Source organism: Pangasianodon hypophthalmus, chromosome 1, assembly GCF_027358585.1.
Source record: "Pangasianodon hypophthalmus isolate fPanHyp1 chromosome 1, fPanHyp1.pri, whole genome shotgun sequence".
In the NCBI taxonomy this organism is placed as follows: Eukaryota; Metazoa; Chordata; class Actinopteri; order Siluriformes; family Pangasiidae; genus Pangasianodon; species Pangasianodon hypophthalmus.
In genome coordinates, this window is record NC_069710.1 from 27,753,160 (window position 1) to 27,775,820 (window position 22,661).

General features: G+C 37.7%; 1 protein-coding gene across 4 annotated transcripts in view; it reads right to left on the reverse strand.

Annotated features, from left to right (window-relative positions):
- Positions 1–3,413: 3,413 nt before the first annotated feature.
- LOC113545483 (RNA-binding Raly-like protein) overlaps positions 3,414–22,661 on the reverse strand; it is a 170,649-nt gene continuing 151,401 nt past the window's right edge. For all 4 annotated transcript variants that reach the window (XM_034307628.2, XM_026944859.3, XM_026944860.3 and 1 more), the window contains 7 exons: positions 22,298–22,373; positions 17,941–17,988; positions 16,737–16,918; positions 9,411–9,524; positions 6,611–6,780; positions 5,703–5,737; positions 3,414–5,323 (listed from right to left, as the gene is read on the reverse strand). In XM_034307628.2, coding sequence (XP_034163519.1) covers positions 5,705–5,737; positions 6,611–6,780; positions 9,411–9,524; positions 16,737–16,918; positions 17,941–17,988; positions 22,298–22,373 — 623 coding nt within the window. In that variant the 3' untranslated portion in view covers positions 3,414–5,323; positions 5,703–5,704. The remainder of the gene's footprint in view (positions 5,324–5,702; positions 5,738–6,610; positions 6,781–9,410; positions 9,525–16,736; positions 16,919–17,940; positions 17,989–22,297; positions 22,374–22,661) is intronic.

The following is a 22,661-nucleotide window of genomic DNA, read 5'->3' on the forward strand; positions in this document are numbered from 1 at the left end:
GGTTTGTTGTTAAGTAAGTAAACTATTAGATATGAGATATATTGTATTAGATATATATAAATAAGGATCTGTACTTTTAGATACGAGGTATATTGCTCTGTAACTATACTATTAGCTATATGGTATATGGTTAAGTAATATCCTATTAGATATACAGTATATTGTTCAGTAACTATACAATTAACATACTGTATGCTTGTTAAGTAACTAAACTATTAGAAACACAGTATATTTTTAAGTAACTATACTATTGGCTATATGGTATATTGTTCACTATCTTTACTATTAGATATACAATATATAGGTAAGGGACTATACTATTAAGGTACTGGATACACAGTATTTGTTGAGTAACTATACTATTAGATACAATGTATATTGTTGACTAACTATACTATTACATATACATTATATATACACCGATCAGCCATAACATTAAAACCACTGACAGGTGAAGTGCATAACACTGATCATCTCATTACTATGGCACCTATCAAGGGGCGGGATATATTAGGCAGCAAGTGAACAGTCAATTCTTGAAGTTGATGTGTTGGAAGCAGTAAAAATGGACAAGTGTAAGGATCTGAGTGACTTTGACAAATTAAGGGTCAAATTAAGAGTCAGAGCATCTCCAAAACGGCAGGTCTTGTGGGGTGTTCCCAGTATACAGTGGTTAATACCTACCAAAAGTGGTCCAAGTAAGGACAACCGGTGAACCGGCGACAGGGTCACAGGCACCCAAGGCTCACTGATTGGTCTGATGAATCATGTTTTCTTTTACAACACGTGGACAGCCGGGTGCATGTGTGTCGCTTACCTGGGGAAGAGATGGCACCAGGATGCACTATGGGAAGAAAGTAAGCTGGTGGAGGCAGTGTGATGCTCTGGGCAATGTTCTGCTGGGAAACCTTGGGTCCTGGCATTCATGTGGATGTTACTTTGACACGTACCACCTACCTAAACATTGTTGCAGACCAAGAACACCGCTTCATGGCAATGGTATTCCCTAATGGCAGTGGCCTCTTTCAGCAGGATAATGTGCCCTGCCACACTGCAAAACATTGTTCAGGAATGGTTTGAGGAACATGACACAGAGTTCACGGTGTTGACTTGGCCTCCAAATTCCCCAGATCTCAATCCAATCGAGCATCTGTGGGATATGCTGGACAAACAACTCTGATCCATGGAGGCCACACCTCACAACTTACAGGTTTTAAAGTATCTGCTGCTAACATATTGGTGCCAGATACCACAGCACACCTTCAGGGGTCTTGTGGAGTCCATGCCTCGACAGATCAGAGCTGTTTTGGTGGCACAAGGGGGACCTACACAATATTAGGCAGGTGGTTTTAATGTTATGGCTGATTGGTGTGTGTGTGTGTGTGTGTGTGTGTGTATATATATATACATATATATATATATATATATATATATATATATAGACAAGGATCCATATAATTCGATAATACAAATCATAATGCAAGTAATATTTCACTAAATATACTATTAGATATACAGTATATTGGTAACTACACTATTAGATACTATTAGATATATGGTATGTAGTTAAGAACTATATTATTATCATTATGAACTGCAGTTATACGGTAGCTGATGCACTGAATAGCATTTGTTGTATCATGCACTCTATTGTACTTATGGGTTGCTTTTTCTCCTTTTGCTCCTTAACACTGAATGTTTTATACATTATTGTTTACTCTCCACTTATAACTACTGTATGTCCACTGGCAATAAAGTTGAATTGAATTTAAAGTAAGCCTGAATCCTGAGGCATGTCACTGAGTCAGATGTTTGTTTCTGTCTCACTAAACAATGGTTGTTGTTCATGTCTTAAAACCCCCCCAAATCCCACTACTTTGTGCTGCCCTAAACAGTCATCACCATTCGTGCCACACAATAATTAGTGATTATTGACTATTCATGTTCTCTAATATGAATAACTATAAAACTTCGATAACACTAATGTAATTAGCCAAATTAATGCCCTGTAGGAATTTACTCAGACTGATTACCTCCTGAACGATGGTGAAATTGAAGCAGCTGTGCTTGCTGGCATTGTGGACATGAGGGTAAAATGAATACAGTGAACCAATTACCTGTGATTCGGTCATTGACCCTCATTAACCTCAGCCTGCTGCATATTATGGTGATGAATTACGAACATTACGTTTACCATCTGCTGTGAATGCATTGCCTATATGATGTTTTCTAATCATGAATGGTGACCATGTCATAGTCAAGGTTCTACGTCAACCTTTCTGAACAGGTTGGGTCAGTTGGGTTCTACAAAGAACCAACTAAATCCAAAATGGATTCCTAAACCCTACATAGTGCACTATAAAGGGTTTGAAATAATAGCTGTACATTATAAATAATTCATAAAGACTTGTTTGGTAGTTAACAATGAAAAGGGTTCTGCTTGGAACCATCTCGGATATTGTGGGGTTATTCACAGAACATTTAAGTGTTCCCTCACAGGGATGAGCTGAAGGCTGAAGAACCCTTAAGGAATAGCAAATATGGAGCAGTTTTGGATTCATATTTTTAATATTAATAATAATAATAATAATAATAATAATAATACAATTAAAAATCTTTACTTATCTTTACTCATTTTAAGTTAAAAAAGTGCTTTTTATATAAAAGATGAATGTGAAATATATTTATGGAAAGGCACATTTAAGAACCAGCAGTCTGTTTAAGCTAGTTTAGACTCAACCAAAGCAAACCCAACATTATTCAGACTTTATTATTTATAATTGACATTTTCAGACACTATTATTTGTAATCAGCATTATCTAGATATTAAGAGCCACTCTTAACTGTGCAGAGACAAGTTTTCTTATCACAAATTAAGCATAATTTTGTTCGAGTTCATTTTTGTGATAGCAATCAGTCAGAGTTCTTTTTTCATTCATTCTACTTATTATTATTATACAATAAGAATGATGTTCATAAGAATAATTATGCTAATCTTACAATTCCTTCCTTATACTGTAAAACAATATGGTTGTGATAAATGTCCAAGTGGATGTGCACTGTTACACATAGGTAGCATTTGAAAAAGACAAAGCACAGATCCATGGACTATAAATATTTTTTGGATCTCTAATATATAAAACCTAGATTGCCAATTTTCATTTGAATAAGGGCAAATTTCTTATACCTGTCATGGCTGATCTTGCACACAGATTGTGTGTGACAGTCCATGCCGGAATATTCTGGAGTATTAAAACTAATGACTGTTTCTTGACATTGACCATACCATGACAAATGTGCAGTGTGATTCATTAATCTTAATGATGACGTTTGCTCATCACGATTGTGCATACACAATTCTGAAAATAAATAAATAAATAAATAAATAAATAAAAACCCCACAGAAAATCACATCACATCACATACACCGATTTTAATAGTGCTCTTTCTCTATGCAATGGAGTCTAAAGCCATACAATAAATGCAACAACTGAAACGAAACGGAAATTACATTAAAATAATAAACATGCTCATCATAAAAAATAGCTTTACAAATAGTATACATTTCTATACATGTTTTTATTCAATGGATCGTGTCCTTGGGTTGATGGCCAATTTTGATCGTAGGCTGTATATAATAGCATATTCTCTGAAATGTTATATTAAAAAGAAAAAAAAAAAAGACTTAATATACACACGTTGCCCACAATGAGAAATTACTTTTGATGTTAGTAACCTTGTTTTTTCTTGTTGCTTTTTTTTTTTTTTTTTTAAATCTGTTATATCTGTTTCTTTACATTCTCCATTTCTCCATGAGTACATTATCCAGAAGTCAGATGCAGGACAGAAAGTTAGGACATTGGAAAAAGAAAAAGAAGCAGAACTTTCTAAAGCCATCAAAATTTGCCATACAAAAATAGAGTCCATTATCAATGCTGTGGAACTGAGACGAATCAATGAGTAACTGAGATGTGGTGTTACTGCAGTTTATCATCCATTAAACATGCTGTATGTGGAAATACATGTGTATAAACGTATCTGAATTTTGGATATGGACTCGTCTCACACAGATGTGTATGCACAAGAAAGAAAGCTGCAATGTAATGCAATAGCACATACATAATAAACATACATAATAAAACACACGACTCCACATTGGTTAAAAGGATAAACATGAAGCAAATGCTCGTTAATTTAGTGATATTTCTCAGGACAGATGTGGCCAATCTACAGACGCGATGTGGCAGTACAGTGCTGAAAGTCTTTGGGCTATTTTTCTGGACTGACTGAACTGGGATTTGTCATTTAGGAGCAGGTGCAGCACTGGTTCGAGAAACCAACCAAATGTTTGGACATCACTGAATTAATGGAGTGTGAACAGTAGAACATTAAAGTAAATATTATCACCATTGCTGAAAGCTTGAGTGGGGCCGGCACACCTGAGGCGGTTATTACACAGCGCTGTGAGAGGCTGAAGAAAAGAACGAGAATGAGATCAGGGGCTGATGAGAAAGATGGAAATATGGCAAGATAGAGAGATGGAGAGCGAAATGAGAGAAGGACAAAGAGGGAATTAGAGACGGAAAGAGAGAGAGAGTATGACTGCAAACAGGCACATGGCAGTGTTTGCCGGAGGGAAGCCACAGCAACTACAGCAGCATCTGCTTTCCTCCACTGCAGAATGGAAAAATCTAATGAAACAAATGCATGAGGTGACGAACGACGATAAATCTTCTTCAGTCTTACTAACAGTAATGCATTCTCTTTAACACTTTATTCCTTTTTTTTCCCCACACAGGAGTGCCACTATATTTACATGGATTATCACAGAGACAAAAAAGTTGAATTCAGTCAGACATTTAATGAAAATAAAACAAGCTGGAATATTCAAGCTGAAACATTACACATGGAGAACCAAGATTATGCATCGTATAATGCCACGACAAATCATAATAAATGTGTAAAATCACTTTAAAAAGCATATAATCAGGTCTCAGTAGTTCGTTTTTATTTTAACTCTATACAAGCAATGTTAAGCTCCGTCCTCTGAACGAATGAATATTTCAAGGTAATCAAATGAGGCCAGTGAAATGCTGAGCGATTGATAATGACTGGCCGTGAGAGATTTGTCCATGAGTGTGCGCTGCTTCACCTCTCACCAGGACCAATCATACGCCTGCTCTCATTGTCTCTCTACAAGTTGAGTTATCAGTTCTTTTTTTCTTTTCCCTTTTTTTGAAGCTTTTCCCATAGTTTCATGTCATTCTTCCTTCCCCCTGACACTGCAGTGACAAAGCAGCGTTGATTTCCCATTTGGCACAGCCTGGCAAAAGAAAAGGCTTTGCATAGAGCATGGTTTTGTGACAAACAGAAATGTCTTGTTCAATTTTACATATACTGTGAAAGATTTTATCATAAATGTTGTTATGAAGGAAGAAAAATGCAGTAGCCTGGCTAATAAGGCATGCTATTTTTCAACAACAGCAGGTTTTATTGACCAAACAATTAGATCTAATTAGTTTGTTATATATTCATTAAGTGAAATCTAAACTCTCCCCATCTGTCGCCATGATGGTAATTGGCTGATTCTCATTGCCGTTCCGTATGCTTGGATTGTTTTCAGGATGAAAAACCAATATGCATTTAAATCCAATATGCTCAGACTGAAAATATATAAATATTCCTGGATGCAATCATCTTACCTTTAGTTGTCAATGTCAGAGACATGGTTCTCTATCTGTAAAATAAAAAATAAAGATTACAAAACCATCTCACTCTACATACTCTTTTCTTATGGCAAAGACAAGCCGTCTGCCAGACTAGGGAAGTTAGACATCTCCCTTCTGTCCATTTGTTATCTGTGATGACTGTGACCTTGACAGAGGATGATTGTCTGAAGGAACCGTCTGCTTCTGAAAAATATTATCTTCCATTAAAGACAGAAGTGTTCATACCACCCTTGATTCATTCAGGCTTCTCTTTAAATGGGCTAATAAATATAACAGAGTGTGTGGCCTCCCTGAACCAGAGATGAACCCCAGGCGAGACAGTCATTATTCCTCTGAAGTAGGCGAGTGAATATGAGATAGACAGAGTCACGTCTCTGAGTTTCTCCAACTTCACATGGCCTGCTGAAGCTCAATTAGCCCAAATAAAGGAGCCTACAAATAACTCTATTAGTGTTTTCAAAGATATCATCTTTAAAAGATGTGAAATGTGTGATATACTAGACACTAAATATGTGTGCGTGGCTGCTTTCACTGTTACATTATCCGCGTGTTCACCTAGACGCTTAGCCGCTCCCTCCCTTACACACCCCCTGGCTCATTTCCTCTGTTTAATGACAGCAAATGTCTGCATCTCTGCATCAGAGTCACCCTATCTGTTTCTCTCTCGATGCAGCTGGACTGCACTTTGCACTTGCTTTTAATTACTGTGTGTGCGAAGTGGCATTGATAGACGTGACACATCTCTGACACGGCCCTCAGATCTACAGTCATGAATAATTCCACTGCATTAGGTTTAACAGAGGGGAGGGAGCGAACCCTCGCCGCTGTCACCTGTGACAAGGCCTATTCTATCTCTCTGCCCCCCACGGAGCTGACCGTACCAGATCAGTGCTGCCCTCTTCATCGTAGTCATCCTCTCCTCCGTCAGTCATCTCTCCGGCCTCTGCGTCTAGCGTCCCTTCACCTGCCTCCTCAGCCGAGTTCTCCGCTGTCTCTGACACGGACTCCTCATGTAGTGAGTCGCAGTTATCCTCATATTTCCTCTGAGCCTCTGAGAGAGAGAGGGAGGGAGAGGGAGAGAGAGAGAGAGAGAGAAGTATAGCATGAGAAAAAGACAAAAAGACGAGCTGACAGAAACACAGTGGCATGCTGTCACAAAACGGAGATATCAATCATACCTAAGATAAAGGACCCTCTCTGCAAAACTGCTAATTAGTCTGTAGGGACATGACATATGAAACTCTGTTTTGTAGAGACTTGATATCAAAGACCTCTGGGCAACTTTTTAAAATTCTGACTCCTGGTGCTTGTTCTCTCGGCACCATGGACCACATTCAGTGTTGGAAACGTAAGTTCTAACGTTATGTCAATCTGTATGCAGGAAAAATTCTCCATATTCAGAGTCTATTTAAGTATATTCTTAACTTGAATTTCTGGGTAGCGCATTCACACTATTATAATGTCCCATGTGCATTTCAAAAAATGTCAAAAAATTGCATCATCTTGTTTCAGGTAATTTTTTTCAAGTTTTTCTTAAGCAGAAAAATATTATAAGTAAATAAAAGCAAGAGGCAATAAAACTATTTAGATTAATATAGCAATACACAAATGAGAAAAAAAACAAAGAATAAACATCTAATAGTAGTTGTCATATATTAGTAAATATACTAAGGCTGACTGTCATGATCAAGATGTGAGATGGATGTTAGACATTACAATTGTGTTAATCATGGAATCGTGTCAAATTTCTTAATTTAACAATATGGGTTCCATGAACATTTATTAGCTGCCGCCTATAAAATAGCGCATCTTATTCTTCCATGATTAGCTAGAAGAAAGCCATTATTTTATACCTACAGCGACAGAAAGTGTGAAGCTTAGGCATAAATGAAAAAGCAGAAGAACTAGTCACGAAAACAGCTATTCTTTCAATTTGTTTATTTCATATGCTAAAGTAATACATTGGAAGGACAGCTTAATGTGCCAATGAGACACTTAATTGAGGCCATGAAATCAGAATGTGTGCACGGTGTACACGGTGTGCTTTAACTCTGTTTTAATATTTAGAATTCATGAATTCTCTAATGGAAATGTGTCCAAGGTATAATAGTCAAGCACTCATCTGCAGGAGTTACAGCTGAATTTAAGTAAGACTAGGTGGAGTTCTTATTTATATTGCGATAATGAACATCTACACCAAAAAAAAAAAAATCACGCATGATTCATACAATTAATATAATAAATTAATTGTATCTATATAATTACTAATGACTTCAGATATCATTCCACAATCTTTTTAGTGTATTTACATTGTCCAAAATGTGTTTCAGAGTGAAATATTGTGGTTGAATCAAACAGTCAGACACTTTAGCTGGATTTAATACTGCTCCTCACTCGAAATTGTGCAAAACAAAATGGGTTTTGAACCTTCTGACTGATGGATCATTTTGTTGCTGCGACATTAAAATCGAATAATCCTTTTCCTCCACAAGGGTCCTTCTACTAATGGTAACATTTATGGTGTGAATTTTTTTTTTTAGTTCTCTGAGGCATCATCATTCATGATTATTCATGGTTATTTATGAAACAAAGAAGAAGTTTCTTCTAAAGTGGAGGTATTCAATTAAAAAAGGTCCAGTTACATAATATTCAATGCCTACAAAGGTTTGGATAAGCAGCTAACATGACTGAATGGTGACAAGAGTTACCTTTTAATGGTAATTAATGATTTATGACTATAAATATGAAGTGGTTATGTTTTGTTGTGCCATGGACTCTGAACAGACGTGTTTTGAATTTGAAATGAGTTCACTAATCAGTTCATTAATCAGACCAGTGAGGGTAAATAAAATGAAAAATCTATGAAAGTCGGTGAAAACTCTCCCCTTTCTGACCTAATGTCTCTAGCCCTGTAGATAGTCTCTGGTCTGATGAGCTCCCTTCAGCTAAATAATTTACATAAATACTACAGTAGGATCTGCTACAGAAACCGCACTGGTTCGTGTTTAGAAAAATACAGTCAGTAAATTGTGGGTAATTTTATGTTAATCTACATGTGTTAATTGGCTCTGCTACAGTATTTTACTCGGTACTCAGTTTGGTCTGCTGAAATAGGTCTGAAACTTGCCCGTGGATCACTATTTATCTGTCCTATAACATCACTTTTAAGAACCATTTTTGGCACATTTATTTTTTAGAGTGTAAATCAAAAGTAAATTCAAGTATTTAAACAGTGTACCTCTGTCCATGTATCCTTAAACATACTAGCATGTTACCAAAAAATTGTAAACATACTTCCCCCGTAGTGTATTTCTTTCCAAGTATATGTTAAAAATACATGTACTAAACTGGAATAAACTCTATGTGCGTTTGAATAAACTGTCATTCCGTAATAAATGTGACATAAGAGGTGAGATTCCTCCAAAGATGCTCTGGATTTCTGGATGTACAGCATATGAGCTAAAGTCCTCTCCCTGTTCTGTCAGATTTTGGCTCTTTATATTAAAAAAGCCCTCTTATATCACCATGTTGTCACATAAGCACCATTATGACAGAGCGCTCGGGCCTGATATCTCCTGGCCTGTCAGAGAGATTGATTGTTTATATATGATCTTCATTTACTCTCCTCTTCCCTGAGCAACTCCTGTTTGTCTCTGGCAGGTCCCCATCTCCCCTCCTCACCCGCCTCGGCTCTCTGCTGCTTCTCTATCTTCTCCAGACGGCCCAGTAGAGAGTCGATCTTCAGCTTGATCTGAGTCAGCTCACGTTTGATTGTCTGGAGCTGATCCGTCTTCACTGCACATGCAGAGGAAACACAAGCACCACAAAATATATCATATCATGTGATAGAAATCTGGTCTTATCTTCATACAGTACTTTTTTAGATTCATCATTTAAACCAGGCTTCCTAAACAGCACACATGCAGAATCGACCTCAATAACCGTTTTTATTTTAGCTCTTATCCCATTTTCTTTCTAAACTTTGGTTGTCCATCTTAATCACCACTGGCTCAGCTGAGAAAAAAAATCTTAACGAGAAAAACAAACTATCCACTTCAGAGTAATACCTTGGACATAGTCCTCTAGGAACAGATTCCTCAATGAAACAGGTCATATTTGATTAGCACAAGGGTTTTTACACAATACAGAATGAGTCTGGTTGACCTTATCGATTCTGAAGAGGTAAAGACTATATAAATGTTGTTCTTCAGATCCCGCAATATTGATTGTGATTTTTATAAATCTACTCCCTCAATGGGGCTTGAATTGAGGGCTATAACCCTCTAGACACCTGGATCGATAAAAAGCCATAATTTAAAAGCATACTGTAGAGCTAACTAAAGCAAAGACCTAAAAGATGACTTGGTTTTCATTCAACAGTGGGAAGAAAATTGGCCAGCAGTTTTTTTTGTCAGTTATTGATTAGTGGGATATGAAAGCACATGCTATGTTGTTTTATTACAGATATTTAGATCTAGAGTATATCCAGAGTATATCCTAGATATACTGTATATATAGTATAGTAAAATCCTAGACTTTTATTACTGGGGAAGTAGGTGATATTTAGGACGATATTGTTGCATTTCTCTGCATTTACTTTGACTTCTGCACTTATTGCCTTTGTGTTAGTTCTTGGTTTTCTGAACTTCTGTATTTACAAGTTATGTACTCAGACTTTACTATAGTTTATGTACTTAGACTACTATAGAACCCGCTTGCTCTGGCATGACAAACCCTTATGAATCTTTACAGATTTAGTAGATCATTTCGCCTTCAGCTGTTTGCATGTTTCGCAAGTTGTTCTGGATAAGAGCCTCTGCCAAATGACTTTATGTTAATATAAATGTAAATGCAAGGAAGTTCGCCATGTTTCTTCAAAGCAGCACCGTGGTATTCATCCTCATAGACTGTACAGATTTTGATAAAACAAAAAACAGCCAAGGAATTTCAAGTGGCCCACTTTTGTCCAAAAATACCATAAATGAAAGTGCAGCAATTAGTATTACAGCATATTGTGACACTACTGAACAGTTTCTCATCTGCTTCCTCCATGTTTTGCTTCCTCCAAGTATCACCTACTTTAAGTTAAACAGCAATCAAAAGAACAATATGCTAAAGGTTAAACAATTATTTGGCCCTTTTTTGTATACTTCAATAATTTCTTTCATAATGCATTGATGATTGATTGGTAAGCAATTTTCTGCTGCTATATATGCAGGGCTCAAATCAGATTTCCTCACGCACCACTAGTGCTTTCATTTCAGAAAGTACAAGCGCCAGCACTAACAAAAATTCAGTAGCACCATCAGAGTGTTTGGGACACCAGTACACAGTGTGCATGTACTGTCTGAAATATGTATCCTACCACAAAGTGAAGCCATGGAGGTGCAGTGTTACACACGTAGACTAACTAGCTAATATTAACCTTGGTTGTTCACTGTAGTACCAAAGGACTATCACAAAAGGACTGATCTCTTTTAGCTAGACATCTCTCACCAGCCAACATTTCATTTCAGAGAAACAAATCAAAGAACACTGTTGGATTATAACATCCTTACAATCGGCCTATTTTGGAATTTAATCTTATTTTTGCAACACTTTCCTGCATCTGTCACAAAGATGTTTATTTTTCTTGCTTTCTCTGAGTCTCTGAGTGGTAGTGTCCTAATGGAATGGGAAAGAAAAAAAACCCACCCAGCCGGCACACACAGAGGAAGAGCCGAGTCACTGGCTGTCTTCAAACGAAGACTAAAGACCTACCGCTTCACTAAGCACTTGAATTAGAACATAATTCACTTAATTAAAAAAAAATCTGGAATTGACTATTTTATTTTTTTTGCTGTACTAATGCCCCTCTAACAGAGTTTTAGCTTAATCCCTGACCTATTTAACTAGCATGAGGATATGTTTTTGATGGACGACTACAAAGCACATGGAACAAAGCATGGAATGACTCATTGGGAAAACTCATAACTTCCTAATGGCTCGTCTTTCCCTGGACATTCATCTGTAGATATTCACCCACTGAAGTCCAACTGGTGGACCAGACTTCCACCGATCAGCCATAACATTAAACCACCTGCCTAATATTGTGTAGGTCCTCCTTGTGCTGCCAAAACTGTGGGTTCGGAATAGACCAGGCTAGCCTTTGCTCCCCACATGCATCAGTGAGCCTTGAGCGCCCATGACCGTGTCGCCGGTTCACCGGTGGTCTGAGGAAGGACAAGACCTGCTGTTTTAGAGATGCTCTGATCCAGTTGTCTAGCCATCACAATTTGGCCCTTGTCAAAGTTGCTCAGATTCTTAAGCTTGCACATTTTTCCTACCAACACATCAACTTCGAGAACTGACTATTCACTTGCTGCCTAATATATCCCACCCCTTGACAAGTGCCATTGTAACGAGATGATCAATGTTATTCACATTACCTGTCAGTGGTTTTAATGTTATGGCTGATTGGTGTATATTCTTCATTCTTATACCTACATTTCTTTCCTGTTAGTTTCAATGTAATTACTTAATAGTACATCTATAGCAGTTCCTGAATAACAACTTTAAGAGGTTAATGTTTACATGGCGACAGTATATAGTGTATAACACCCCAAACTCAAACCCTGCACTGATCTGATAATTTCATTTCTTAAAAACAGCCACAAATCAGTCTGCTTATGTTCCAGCGCTGTGCTTAAATGTGATTTGTCTTGCTTTATGGAAATCCTCAAATCCTGTTAGTGTATACGTGTAAGAAACTGAAAAAAAAATCATTTTGCATAAAAGCAGACAGTTTGTTTGCTTGTTTGCTCATGTGCATCACAACTTGACAAAACTGTCTAAATATTTGACTACTTCTTTGCATCTCAATTTTTTTAAATTCTGCCAGTGTAGTCTGATAAGGAGCTCTCATCAGCTAAAAACAGGCCTGTGTATGTGTCCACAGATGTCAGCTTAGTATCAAGTGTCAGCTTTTATCCTCCGCAACACAGTGCACACAAGTCGCTTGGAATGAACAGATTAATATATAGTAAAAAAAAAAAAAAAAAAATGGTCATGCCTCTGCCTCCAACTGCAGATGGGGAGATGACAGTGATCATATGTAGGAGTGCCGAGAGTGTCTCTGGAACAGAGCAGAAATACTCCTTTGATGCTACATCAGTGTCAGACACGGAAATGGCCTGTGACATCCTTCAGAAATAGTCAGTGTCATCTGGATGATCTGAGAGAGAGTAGATACACTACTATCAACCCAAGACCTGTGAGACATGAGGCTGCTTGGGGACTTTCTTCGAGAAGCTTGTCACTCATAGTCACTATTCCACAGCTGTCCTACAGATCAGTAAAGCGTATATATTTAAACGCATGTGGGTATTACAGTTTTACAGTCTGCTGTTCAGTCTGTTCCAAGTCCTTTAATGATTTTGATCTTGAATAGGGCACATAAATAATTTGAGAATTAGCCTTTTGTCCAAGGCTAGTTTGCATGTGCCTTCACTAAGTACAGTATGTCAGAGGAGCAGTGATGGAGCTGAATCCATGAATAAATCTCAAATAAAATTTGCAAAGCCCAGGAATCTTTGAAGGTCCTTAATGGTTCTAGAAACTGGCCATTCAGTAACAGCACTTACTTTGATTCCATCCCTTCCTTGCTAATGCCACATGAAATTTGCAAATCATTTAATTTTTTCATTTGATTTTTATCCGGAAGAAGGCACATAATACATGTGAAAAGGGCTTTTATTTGTCTGAAAAATAGACCAAAGAACTACTGTTAAGCCATATTTGGTATTTGAAGCATTTTATCCAGAGGAACAGCTGGAACACACTCTGCTCCTTCATTCTCATAATGACTTAATAAATGGAGTAAAGGAACAAAGAACTACACTTTTAGTATACTCAATTATTAGTTCGTGGCATTTATACTTCACTTGAGTGTTATTGAAATTGAATACTTGTACTCTTACTTAATTGCATTTCCCAAGGGAAAAAAAACACATCTTTTCTCTTTACCTTTTTATTTAGACCTTCAAAGTATTCATTACAAATCTCGAAGGTCTCTTTTTCTCTCATCTAGTCAATTACTGTATGCTATACATCAATCAAATAGGTTCCCATGCATTTTATTTATATTTCAGGTTAAAGCATCCAATCAAGTCTGTCAACATAGAAAGAACTATCAATTATCGTGCCAATTCATCATCTGAGGTGACCTTCTCATACTACAAAATGCAGTTAGCACTATGGCTACCTGTGTGTGTTTGAAGATGGATAAGCCACCGCACTGCAGTATTTACCTTGAGCCCTGATACTAGTCCATCACAGGGCACCATGCACACACACATTCACTCATACCTCGGGGCAATTTAGAGTCGTTAATCCACCAGCAAGTTTCGGGGATTTTTTAACAACAAACAGAATGTTGATGTTCTTCTTCTTCTTCTTCTTTTGGCTGCTCTCGTTAGGGGTCGCCACTGCAGATCACTGGTCTGCCTGGTTGATTTGGCACAATTTTTATGCCTTATGCCCTTTCTGATGCAACCTTCCCCAATTTAATCCAGGCTTGGGACCAGCACTGGGAGTGCACGGTCGTGTGCAACGCCGGTTGTGAGAGCGTCGTGGCCTAACCACTAGTCCTCCAGGGACTCTTTTAACAATAAACAGAATAAAAACATGAGAACATGAGAAATTTTCCTGAGTAAAAAAGACTGGATGGTGAGGGAATGACTGTTTATAGCTGCTATAACATACTATATGTTGTTGTTCCTCTTTCAACTACTCCTGTTAGGGGCTGCCACAGTGGATCATTGATCCATGTATTTGATTTGGCACAGTTTAACATTGGTTTTTATGCCAGATGCCCTTCCTGACACAACCCACCCCAATTTTATCCGGGCTTGGGACTGGCACTGAGAGCACACTGTTGTGTGCAACCCCAGTGGCTGGCCAGGGAACCACTAGTCCTCCAGGGACCCCCTATAGCATACTATATGTAATAACAGGAAATTACTTGAATTGTATAAAAAATTGTAATCATCAAAATTGCTGTGTTATAAGTGGAATAACACAGATGCTTCAGGGTGGTAAAAGTACCTCTGCTTCGTGTCAGGCTGTATCACACCACCCCTTCGTGGTGATTGATTATTTCAGGAAATTATTACGTTCTCTATGCACTATTAAATTACCTTAGGATGAATGTGTATACCCTGTAGCTGTAACAAACTGTATTTTATGCTAGTGAGAACTTTCCCACAGTTTTGGTGTAGTTTTGCTGAAGCTCAGCAGGCATTCAGACAAAACAGAGGACAGATGACATCACTCTATTGTCCACAGACCAAATAGCATCAGGCAAGGACACACATTTCAATTGTACACAATATGAGGCATATCAGTGGTATGTGTGTGGGCCCATCAAAGAGTATAAAGATGCTTTCAAGGATATAAGTGCTGGTGAAGGATCCTGCTTTCATAAAAGGGGTTTTAGTTTTATTTTTTGGCAAAATGTAAACCTCAAAGGAAGCTACCTGAGCCATTTACTAGGTCTACAATAACCTTGCTAACCAAAAGCAAACCGTTTGGCTCTTTTTTTAAAAAAATAAAAGCTGCGGTTTTTGTTAATAAAGCAGGTTTCTATGTGGGGACCAGCCAAATGTCCATACAAGCTTAAAACTTGTTTTATATGTCCCACTTTTGCACAGTAATGTAGCTATAGAATCAGAAACACCGTAGCCCAGAGCCATAGAAGATGCAATGTTGTACGATAAGAAAAAGAATGGTTTCTCTTGTATTCAGGCCTAGTGCCTTTGTTTATACCTTCAAAAGAAGTGCAGATTCAGTGATAATAAACACAGCAATCTCTCACCATTTCATCTCCATTTCAGTGTGGAATTCATCTCAGGAATAATAAAAAAAAAAAAATCAAAGTTCCCTGCACTGAGGAGAAATTTCAGTGCTAATTTTAGATTTCTTTAATGCCCCCATGCCCACTGTAGAATATAATCTTCAGTCTGAGACAGATTGTGAGCTACTCTCATGGACATAGCTGTGAGCTCTGGAGAGATAAAGATAAAAGCAAACAATGTGTGTTTTGCGCATGTAGCCATGGTTATTTTTTACTCTTGAATTGCTTCAATACAAGCTGAACCCCAGAGAAGTCACTATACACAGAGCTCAGAGTCGAACACAAAAGTAATCTCCAGGCTTAACTTCCAGATGAAGAGAGAGCACACCCAGCCGCTTAGCTCTTATGGGCTGGAGATGAGAATCTAAAATTGTGCAATTGAATGTAAATTACAGGCATATGGAATGTGGCATGCTCTGCCTTCCATGAATCACCGTCGGGAAATGCGGCACAGCCAATTCCGAATCAAAGTGACAATTTCAGCCAAGAGGCGGCTGATGACATCGACAGACATGCATTTGCCCCTTTGAGGGAAATCAATACATAACTCCAATGACATGAATAAAAAAATCCATTTTCTTTTTTGGCTATTTGCATAGTATAAAAGACAGAATAAGACAGCAGCAGAGAGAGAGAGAGAGAGAGAGAGAGAGAGAGAGAGAGAGACTCCCTGACCTGCACCTCCTAGCCTGTTCCACTGATAATATACTATGTAACAATAAAGAATAAACTTCACTGACTTCATATGGTGTGTAATAAAGCTGACGGTGCTAAAGAACAGTAATTAGGTAAGTGCTAATGCCAGCACAGCTTGAGTCATTGCAGCATCTACATTGGCTTTCCTCAGAATAATAAAAAGGCATGGATATTGACTCCTTTCCTCTGGGTTAGATGACCTATTTAGTGAATGGTTCCACATTTTTAATACAAGTCTTGGATGGTGCCAAAGATGTTATTAACGTAACACCCAAAGGTCTTATTTCAAAAATTGTTACTGCTGCTTAAATGAATGCTGCTTATTATGGTGGAATGGTGGTTCAAAGTCTTGAACTTGGCCGGCAAATTATGCTTTGGTCTCTGCAGTGCAGAGGCTCGTTTCTGCCATCTGGACTTACGCTTGAGGCCAGAGGAAAAGGAGGAGGAGGAGGATGAGGGTGGCCGTGAGGACGAAGAGGTGGAGGTTTTGATGGAGAAGGAAGTCTTTCCTCTCCGTGTCGACGGCACCACGACACGCGAGCGTTTCAGAGGGATGACGGCCCTTGGAGGCGGGGCCACCCGTCCATGATAGTCAAAGAGCCTGAGCACAAAACAAAAGTGATCTTACAGCACATACACATGGCATAGTTTAGTAATTTCCCTCTCTGACACATCCAATTCGACTCGTTAAATAGTTATTGATGCCTTTATGAGCTGAACTGGCTTTGCTAAAGCTATGCAGGGATTATGCAGGATCAAGATTGGATGCAGTTTTGATTTCATATTGCAACCGCATGTAGATGTCACTGCATTGTACTGTTTTAACCAGATAAGCTTTAGCTCTGTGATTTGACAGTTTCTGAATACATAAGCGCCGTTGTAGATTTCACAGTCAATCTTTGAAGGCTCAAAAGCAGAATTTTCCTGAACAAGGCTTTTCGACAAATCTCCCTATGTGACTTGAAATAAATCATTATATTCCTGAGAAATGTCTAGATGCACTGTTTGTGTGCTGTTCACATATCTTCAGTAGATCTGCATTCATGGCAGTGGTGTAGTTTTCAAGAATCTTCAAATGAAAGAGGAGAGAACAGAGACACAGGGAAATGTCAGACTGAACTATGTGCTCCACACACACACACACACACACACACACACACACACTGTGCTTTCTCTACACAGTGTTTCTCAGCCTGGCTGACATTTAGCAAAATGTCTCCACCGATAAAGGCCTTGATCATAAGCAGGGGTATTAGTGGAAAAAAAATCCATGCCGTCTTTAAGTGTAAGGATATGCTCTATTCAGTCAATTCTAATGTATTTTTACACAAAATTTGCTTTGATCTGATTTTTCTGAGTGAGGCTGAAGCCACTGGCACACTCTCTAAATGCCAACACTAAGTGCTGTGCTGTTTTTTCTCCTTCTTTTGTTCTTGACCTCTAACCTCTGTTAAAGGCCATAATAATGTAGAGAGCGATTTACATTCTGGACTGATGCATCACATCTATGGTGAAGAACCGATTAGCAGTTTTAAGTGCTTAAATAAGTTGCTTAAGTGCTTTAAGAATTGCTTAAAGGCTGGCATGTACTAACATGGAGGAATAACAAAAGTGAATACATACCGATTATAGAAATCCTCACGGTAGTAGTCATAGTCAAATTCATATCCACTGAAAAGACACACACATACAAAATACATGAACGTCTTGCCTGGTAATTAGTATATATAGACCCATATTTACTATTTAAAACTATTTAACTACATTTAAGCACTATATAACAAACCGTGGTATAATGATTGTTTTGTTCCCCCCTTTACATATAGATAAATACTGTAGGTGGGTTATAAATTAATGTGGGTCTCATCCTGTGGCCAAGAATCTCATTACACAGCCACAGGTTGAGACCCGCAAGTCCACTTTTAATATTTTTACAAACTGGCCCCTGAGTGTTAATAAACTTTCACAGGGTATTAATCTATACATAAAGAAAAAAAAAACAATCAATATAGTATGGTTTCACTATCCAGCCTGCTAAACAAAATATCATAATTAAACAATAAGATGATAATATTAATTAATTTCAATAAACATGATTTTAATGCTAGAATTATTTTTTTTCCTGCCTCAAGTTAATACCAGGCCTGTTACAACTGTGGAATTTTGGCTGATTAATTGTCATACAAACAATTGCAATTACCAAGTAATTGCCTTTTCTGGTGACTCTTACAAGCAGAACAATGGTGGATTAATGAAATTAATGAAATTGCACAAATATTTATTTAAATTGAACATACAGATAAAAATAATATCAGTTTAAACTATGAAAATAAAACACAGGGCAAATGTCACACACAGTATAAATGTATTAAATTGTGTCACTTTATAGTGTGAAATTAACAATATTAGTGCTACATGACAAAACAAATATTTCATAGACTTAAGAGTTTGATTGAAAAAGCCTAAAATAGACCTTTAAATCTGACTTTATTTTTACTGGTTACATTTATTAATATGGAAATGTACCATATGTAGTATGTACCATGTACAAACAAACATACAAATCCTACTTCCTAGTACCTTCTGCTGAAAAACTGACAGCTCTGTTATGCTCTGAAACATTTCTATCCTGATGGGAGTGGTCTCTTCCAGGATGACTCCGCCCCCATTCACAGGGCATGAGGGTTCATTGGATTGATGAGGATGAAAATGATATAAATCATATATTATGGCCTTTAAACTCACCGGAGCTCAATCCCACATATGGGAGATTTTGAAGTGGCGTGTTATACAATGCTGTACCACTATCATCAAAACACCAGCTGAAAGAATATCTTTTGAAAGAATGGTGTTCATTGGTCCAGTATAGTTCAAGACTCTTGTAGCATAGATGCCAATTTGCAATAAGGTTGTCCCAAAGCCTTAATGAAACACTTTATATTGGTTTTTCCTTTAAATTTCAGCTCCTGTGCAACACTGTGCAATACTGTGCAATACTATTTCTGTAACATTGAGTCTTTTTTTAAAAACAGCTATTTTTTCCACGGATACGTGAATGTAGTAGGCATTCTTACACAGTACATAGGGTAGTGTTACCGCCTCACAGCTCCAGGGTACCTGATATGGTCCTGAGCCTGGGTTAATGTTTGTCACATGTTCTTCCCGTATCTGTGTGGGTTTCCTCTGGATTCTCTGGTTTCCTCGCACATGCCTGTAGGTGGATTGGCTACTCTAACCTGTTTGTAAATGAGTATGTGAATAAACATGCATACTATTCTAGTGTTCTTGGGATAGGCTCTGAATATCCTGTGACCGTGACCAGGATAAAGCAGGTACTCAGTGAACCAGGTGTTTAATTATAGTGGTTTTAAGAAAAACATTACTTGAGAGAGACTGAAGTGTATCTTTGTTTGAGGTTCGGCACCAGCAGTAAGAAGGTTGTAAGTTTAAATCCAAGAACTGTCAGAAATGTATTTTCCTTGAGCCAGAACCTTAACCCTCAGCTGTTTAGCTGTGTGGCTAAATATAATTTTGTCTCACAAGTAAGTTCCTTTGGATGAAAGAGCCAAGTGCATACAGGAAAAGACTGAGATTCTCGTTTATATTTAGTGTGTACAGCTTTAACTTCTACAACTTGAGTTTTTAGAAAGCATTTTCTCTCACTATAGTCTTTGATCACTTGTACTTGGGAAAGGCCAAGCTATCTACAAAACAATTTTCCTGTGTTTACTTAAAGCTCAGCTTCTCCCCAGATGCATTAAACCACGACAAGCCCAACACCCTGGATGTCGATTGGCTTGCTGGTCACGCTCGGTGGTCAGTGTGAGAGGAGCAGACTGAGGGCTGGGGATTGACACTATATGTGAGCTATGTGGCAGAGTGGATCTCAGATTGCTTTCCAGCCCGCTAATCCCGACCAGGTCACCATGGCCACAGTCTCTTAAAGAACGAACTCCACAACTCACACACGCACATACACACACACACACACACACACACACACACACACACACACAGACACACACACCCTCCCATGCATCATTATTATTCAGCCAAATGAGGCTCTCCATCCTCCAAATGTTTTATTATATTTAATTAAAAAATAAAGCAATTGCCAGTCTTTGATTCTCTTTGATGGTTTTGTCATTGCCCTGTTTTATTTTTCCTAATTAACAGAACTCACATAATGGATATTTGGAAATGTATTGTTAAAATGCAAATCGAGTCGTAATGAATTTGTCATATCAAAAACCAAATGAGAGGGAAAAAAATAAACAAGAGTATAATGATAGCTAATGGAAAAGCTACTGCTACAATGAGAAGGAGGGGAAATACAAAGCAGTGAAAGGGCTCAGAGAAGAGAAATAATAGTATTGCTGGATATCTGCAAATGCATGCCTCATTACCTTCATGTCCCTTTTCAATATAGACAACAAACCTTTCTATCAGCTTTTTTGGAAACCAAGAATCTAAATTTAACCAATGCTTGGGTCATATTTCTGGAGCACTTGCATTGTGACTCACCTGCTGTTGTGGATATTTGGATGGATACCATAAAGATGTGCACTTCCCAAAAAACAGTATAAATCTCACCCTTGCTTCAGTGGATAATTTCACCAGGATACTGTAGGTTTGTACCTAAGAACTGCTGCTGTAATCATAAAACTGTCCTGTGCTCATCCCAGGACTCATTCTCATACTGATCATCCTTTAAACACACTTATTTTCCTTTATAGTTACGGAAGCGTAATTATTAATAACAACAGTATCTGGTGTCACTTAGAAGAGAATGAGTGTCTTTTGAGTCTGGTTTTTCTTAAAGTTTCCTCCTCATGTCATCTCAGGAGGTTTTTGCTTGCCACTGTAGCCTCTGGTTTGCTCACTAGGGATCGAAATCTACATACAGATTTCTGTAAACCTGTTTTGTGACAATGTCTATTGTTAAAATAACTATATAAATGAAATTTATATTTTAAAAAATTTAACTGTTTGCTCTATAGCAGAAAAAAATGGTTTGACTTGTACCTACCTCGAAGCAAATGCACCAATATCAATGTTTTCTGGACATCAGTTGTATGAAACATCTATGATCTTCATTGTTTTTTTTTTTTTTATTTAAACAAAACAGTCTATTAGTGGTTTGATATCACTACAGTGAATGCATACTCTCTTGCTCTTGCACCTGAACTGCAATCTCTAACAGTCTAACAAGTTTCCTCTTCACACTCTGATCAGAGTAAAACTTTAAGCAAAGGGTACACACTGCACTGTGTCAAAATGTGACTCAAATGCAGCTTCAGCAAATGTAAGAAGAGATTGTTGTAGATAATCATGCAACGAAGCAAGACAAAGACACACAGTTTATGTATTATCTGATCCTGATGAGTAACAAAAAGTGCTGACTAGTTTTACTCTGTTATCTCTATCTGCGATGCTAATCTGCCCTTCTCACACCTCTCACTGAGATAAATCCCGGTTTTCAAAGTCAAACGACATCATATACTAATGCAGCAGGTCATGCTATTGGATATTTGCTCAGGTAAATGGCAACGGCTACTGTTAAAAGCGCTATACAAGGAAAAATGAATTGAATTATTTAATCATATCAATGGAAATTAGGCCTAATCATACATTAGAGCTTTTCAGAAGAAATAAAGAAAAAATGATGCTTTAAACCATTAATATTAACCTTAACAATTTCACCCATACATTATTAGATTGATAATGAGAATTCTAAATATTTAGAAAGTAAAAAAAAAAAAAAACTGATAAAATTTGATTTATGAGGAGCTTCCAGAAGATGTAACAGCAAAAACACAGATAAAATTTGATTTATGAGGAGCCTTTAAAACAAGCAAAAACTAAAAACAACTGATAAAATTTGAGCTATGAGGCATCTATAAGAACAAAGTGTTGTCTTTATGCATCTGGCTGACTGTTGAGAATTTGGGACAAAGTGAAAAGAAGCAGCAGCACTCACGTGTATACGGCAGAGAGGGGTCTTTTAGAGCCAGCTTTGGGCCTGTATGGTTTGGGCTCTCCAGCCATGTTGATATCTGAAGAGAAAGAGATAGAAGAGAGTTACAGCATGATTACACACATACATCCATCTCAAACCCTATCACTCCAATCAACAGCTAAACAAACTCTCCAGCTTCTTGCACTGGTGCAATGATTACACAACCTAGCTCTCTGAATGACCCCTTATCTAGCAGAACTCATAATGTAGAAGAAACACTTTTGTGTCATGATGAAAACTATGGAGTCAAATTTAGGACTTTGATAGCATCAAAAAAAGTAAAATTGCAAAGACAATGGATCAGTTGCAAACATATTTATATATT